This window comes from Anneissia japonica, unplaced genomic scaffold (genome assembly GCF_011630105.1).
Source record: "Anneissia japonica isolate Jap-2015-1 unplaced genomic scaffold, ASM1163010v1 scaffold284912_len25108_cov105, whole genome shotgun sequence".
Taxonomy (NCBI): domain Eukaryota; kingdom Metazoa; phylum Echinodermata; class Crinoidea; order Comatulida; family Comatulidae; genus Anneissia; species Anneissia japonica.
The window spans coordinates 19,236-25,108 of record NW_022687773.1 but is presented as its reverse complement, the minus strand read 5'-3'; the positions used below and the strand labels follow the sequence as shown (position 1 = coordinate 25,108).

The following is a 5,873-nucleotide window of genomic DNA, read 5'->3' as shown; positions in this document are numbered from 1 at the left end:
ACCCCCATTGCTAAATCCTTGATCGGCCACTGCTACACATTATCACATGTATGTCCCAATCCTAGCTCCTGAAAATCCACCCCCACCCGCACCTCCTGACAGGACAGCTGTCAGAGGGCGCTATTGCAGCCTGAATAGCGCCAACAACATCTAACTACCAGTTTCATTGCCTGACGAAAATCAATAGTAATAATAGTGGAACGAAACGTAGTATACGTATATCAGTATACGTATATATTTTTTACTTGGTTTTCAATTAAGAATTCTACAACCAACCAAAAATATAATTATACTAAGGTGAATAAATACATTTTTACACGGTTATAAGTATATATTAAACAATTACATCTTTTTTCAATCCCAACAGTGTGTCTCGCATAGACATACACACACACACACACACACACACAAACCACAAACAACGCAGTCCAAAGGATTAGTAATCAGATTGTTCATTTGTTTGTTTATATCAATTCACTTTACAATTCTTAAAAATATTGCTTCTATACTGTACTTTATTATGAATATATATATATATATATCTTAAACTTCGATCAAATTTTATCGTATTCGTAAATAAAAACTCAGGGATTAATCAAGAAAATTTGCAACATCCTACCTTCAGCACTAGACAAGTGACGTCATAGTCTTTCACAACTTAACATTTTTTGTATAGTGGAACAGCAGCGGTTTGTGGTTACGCAAGTCTAATACCTTAAAGACCCACTGTCTGCAAATTTCCCCAAAATTGTATGTGGTTTTTTTTTTTTTATAGAAAATACGCATATTACGATTAATGAAAATAAACAAAAAATGTATAGTACCTGAAGCCTTCCTGAAGCATGACTCTCGGCTACACTTCCCTATTCAACGACATGAACGGTTCTAGATCAGATATGTTTAAAAGCTAAAACGAATGGAGAAGAAGCCTAGGGGTGTCAGCATAGCTGGAAAGTTAACCAATTTGTGTGTGTGTAGTAATGGTCTGTGTACCTGTCTATATGAGAAAATGGACATCTGCCGGTCCCATTGTGGTGGGTGTGGTCAGGAGGGGTATATAAAAGGGTACCAAAAATTGAGCTAGATCACCTTGTGAATTAACCCAATGAAACCGATCAGAATATATTCGGCATAGAGATATCAGGAATGGTCAATTCCAGACATTTCCAATGGTGGGGGTGGCTGCCAGACGCAAAAAACTGGTACCCCAAAATTAAGCTAGTTCAGGTTCTGAGTTAACCCGACCAAACCTACTGAAAATGTTCGGCGTAGTTCCAGGTGTCAGGAATGGCCAACGCCAGACACCCCCTTATACCCCGCCCCGAAAATTTACCTAGATCAGCTTGTGAGTTAACCCGATTTTTGCCAAACCTAGCGGAGACAACAAAGCCGACAAGGGATTTGCTAGTCAAGAACAATCAGTAGATGTGGGACACGCTACAAAAGAAAGCATTCAAAGAAATCCAAAAAAAGTCTAACTTCAGAGACGTTACACAACGAATTGTAATTGAAAATTACTTTCGTAAAACAAGCTTAATTAGAACCCGAAGAAATTTACTTCAAATTCAATATTAAGTATGAACAATTTATTGAATCAATGGATTCTCAGAAACACAACAAACTGAACGTTTAATAGGAATATTCTAGACCTATTTTAAAGACTCAAGGAACAAATTTAGACAGGACATTTTTTCAGGCATTAAATCTACCCTTCGTATAATAATTTTCCTATAGTGTTGTACTATTGCTTAATATAATAATTAGCTTAAAGCAAATAATGTTAATCATGTATTGGTGAACTGATTGATGTTTTGCAATAAATTAAATAATTAACCTAATTAAATAAAATAATTGTCTTTTTTATTCATGTAACTTTTTCTTTACGGTTTATTTTGCGATTGATTATTGAGTAGTGTGTAAATTGCTACTGTATATGTATTTTATGTATTTGAAAAAAATGTAAATCCAATTCCAGAAAGTTGCAATAAAATATGATTTGGTTTGATACATATCGCTTTATTTTTGTTTTATTTCACATAATAAATGCGTATTAACTATAACCTTCCAACTCCTAGAGAGTTCATCCCCCACCCACGCACAGAAAAACGTTTCGGACAGTATTTATATGACGTAACACACACACACACACACACACACACACACACACACACCTGTCTCTTATACACATCTAGATGTGTATAAGAGACAGCCTCAACACCATCGATCCTACAGGTGCGGCAGCATAAAATTCAACTGCGAAATCATGACCGATAGCCTTCCTGAATACGTGGCGCTGCAACACCATATCAAGTCGCCCTAAAGTTTCCTCCTAGCTCGATCCGAATACTAGAATATCGTCGAGGTAGATAAGAACGGTCTGAAAATTTTGGTCACCGAACACTAAATCCATTAGCCGCATGAAGGTTGCAGGCGCGTTGCATAACCCAAAGGGCATGCGAGTGAACTCGTATAAGCCACCGGATCCAGTTCTGAATGCTTTCAAATAAATCAATTATCAGTCATTATTATACTTTTTAAAATATCAACAATTATTTTACACTATTTGCAAATAAATTTGGTTTATTGTATTAGCTATAAAATTTAATTGGTGTTTTTAGGTAAAAAAATATAATAATAGGCCTATTCCTATATAGGGCCTATTGATATAAGATCACATACTTTTTTTCCGACTCCTGAGTCTCAGCTGGGTCGGCACACACTGTGCAGGCCTCACTCTTTGTCAATTAATCGTACCTATCATTGTATTTAAAATTAAAATTGAATTATTGTTGTAGATCCATCTACCCTGAAATTAAATATTACAGAGGCTGTCTCTTATACACATCTAGATGTGTATAAGAGACAGATTTAGGGGGTGCATACGGTGCAATTGCACCCCCTAAATTGTATTAAGAAAAATAACTGTTGTATTGTATTGTTGTATGGTATTTTTATCATTATGAACATAGCACAGTAGGATTTTTAAAGTATTTCCAGGCATCTAGAAGTCCATATTCTCAAAATTTTCCACCTCAGATCCAACCACGGTGGGGCTAAGGTGATGGTGAAATCTCACGTACCCCCTACCGCCAAATCCTGTACCGCCCCAACTAAAGTACACCACACATTCTATTTAGATCTTGATAAAAGATCATGATAAATTTGTTGGTGCTTCATTTAGGCTACAATGGTGATGTGATGATGACGAATTTCACTATATAAGAGTGTCATTTCCGGCCATAGAGGTATTCCCTCAAATTTTCGCACCTCAGCCCCAATCATGGTGGGCGTGGGCTCACGGCTTTGAAGTAGACAGAGTAAAGTATTTACATCAAAGACAATGTTTTTAAGGTTTTATTTTTTACGGTACAGTACATCACACATTATTAATTAGATCGCTTTGATTGCCGAAAATCGCTGATAATCATGAGAAATAACGGTGATGTCAGAATTTTACTATATAAATGTGTCATTTTCGGTCATCTGTGGTACTATTTGTTCAAATTTTCTCACCTCAGACTCAACCATGGTGGGGCTGAGGTAGGTGTGGTCTCACGAAATGTCCCCTCCCCAACCCCACTCACCTTTCAAAACAGATCTGCGCCTGTGCTGTGGTTATAGTACTAATAATTAACAATTACCTTCCGTTTTGTGATAGCAAACTACAGTACAAGTTCCAACAGTGTGTGTGACAATAAAGGCTCAAGGTAGGGCCTAGTTTTAGCGACTACTGTCTAGGCCAGATACCCCTATTAAGGACACATTCGGGAACCAAAAAGTGTCCCCTTATTTAAGGCTGTCACCTGAATAGGGGTACCCCTATTCACGGGACACTAACCAAACATATAAATGTGTCATTTCCAGTCATCTGTGGTACTATTTCCTCAAATTTCCGCACCTCAGACTCAACCATGGTGGGGCTGAGGTAGGTGTAGTCTCACGAAATGTTACAGTTGAATTATAACTAATTTATAACAATAATTTTTAATGCAAAGAATAATTCATTTAAGATATGAAATTATCATTATGTAAATTAAAACTACTATGTTTCCGATATTGTTTTTTTTTTAATTCGAGGGCAATGTTAAAGACCAAATATTCTTTATTAACTACTTAACTTTCTATTAGATGCACAAAGATAGAATACTATTAATGAATGTTAAGTTTATTGCTCAAAAGGTGTCAAAATATATAGTGTCACCTTAATATTGTATTTGATAAATTGTATTTGACCATATTGCACAGACAGAAAGTGTCCCCGTCCCAGAAATAGGGGTGTCTCTTTAATAGGGTTGGATGTAGTGTTAAAATATTTTCCCTCGTTTCACGGAAAAGTGTCCCATTAATAGGCGTATCCCCTGAATTGGGGTGTCCCAGAGGCGGGGTTCTACTGTAATTACAAGTGAGAATGCATTTCATTTAATATCCCTTTGTGTGTATGTAGGCTTACGACGTCGAAGCATGGGATTTCCTCACATCCACACAGGCCTATCCGCAATTACTCTACAAACTACTACTAGGTGCATAACAAAAATCAACACACACACGAGTGATTCATGATGGGATTTCTAGCGGCCCGTTGAAATCGACTTATTATCCTACCTATATCTTTTTACCTGTTTATAGGCGAATATGCTGCCACCATTAATCGCGACAGCAAGTAATGTTTTGTGGTAAAGCAAGGGGCCAACAAGGGTATCATAAGAAAATTAACTGATTTTGAAATTTGCAGACAGGGGTCTTTAAGTTTGCGGAAGCATGCTGATGTGAATCAAGCTGAAGTTTACCTTTTGTAGTGTTCCAACCTCTGCACTGTTGGCGGAGACGAATTGAAACATTCCTTCAATACTAAGGTAGTTAACTGGCTCCTTAAAGTATTTTACACGTTCCTCTAGTGTGGCCATAGCAGGGATTAGCTCTATGTCTTTTGCATTCTTCATAATATTTTCTCGAATCTTTAACAAGTGTTTACACGATTCGATGATACTTTCTGCTTTATCACGATGCAAGGTTGCCACCTTTTCATCCGCTTTAAATTCTTCGTCAAGGCGCTCTAATAGTATTTTCGTGTTTTCTTTTACGACAGAAATGACTCGATCTGATTCGGCTTGGATCTCTTCCTGAACCTTCTCTTTACTTTCGTGGAGATTTTGTTGCACACGGATAGAATCACCTACCTCTTTTTCATACACTTGTATGATCTCTTCAAGGCAATGAACTTGATCATTCCAGGTTTCCATTAGAGTTTCCCTAGGAATCGGAAGTGGGTTGATGTAACACTTGTCTTCACTATTTATTTGGTGAGAATTTAGACACTCCAAACAAATAAATTCGTGACAGGTGAAGCAAAATAATTCCAGCATTTTGCTGGTATGTTCTTTGCAGGATGCTTTTGAACGATTAAGGATTCCATCAGTGCAAATTAGCTCTTTGTACGGCACCACCGTATGACCACGAGTTAGCTTCTCGAACTTCTTGTGGTACTTCATTAAAAACCATTCGTTGCGCGCGCGCGTCGTGGCGTTGCGTTCTCTATAGAACCACGTGGGCCGACTACCGTCGATCGCAGTGAGTGCCTGGCTTTATGTAGATTGCAGTTCCCTACCAGAAGACTTCATTGGGGTCGTGACAAAGTGCGAGCCAGCGAGTCATGCGAGTCATGCGAGCCATGCGAGCCATACATTTTTAATATTTTTTTGTATCTCTGTAATTTTTTTTTATTAACACGTACTATTGTATTTATTTATCATTACATAAACAGTTAATTACATTCGTAAATTTCTAGGGGACTATTCCACCGCGGTAGTAATGGTATAATTGAAGCATTGTGACAGGTTGCAGAAGGAGGAGGACGACGTTTTGCCTTCGCTGGT

At 37.6% G+C, this 5,873-nt stretch overlaps 1 protein-coding gene across 1 annotated transcript; it reads right to left on the bottom strand.

Moving 5' to 3' along the window:
- Positions 1 to 853: 853 nt before the first annotated feature.
- LOC117120945 (tripartite motif-containing protein 45-like) lies at positions 854 to 5,489 on the bottom strand. The gene is made up of 2 exons (XM_033266045.1): positions 4,788 to 5,489; positions 854 to 907 (listed from the first exon to the last, which is right to left on the bottom strand). The coding sequence occupies exons 1-2, from the start codon at positions 5,487 to 5,489 to the stop codon at positions 854 to 856; spliced, it is 756 nt and encodes a 251-aa protein (XP_033121936.1).
- Positions 5,490 to 5,873: the final 384 nt, after the last annotated feature.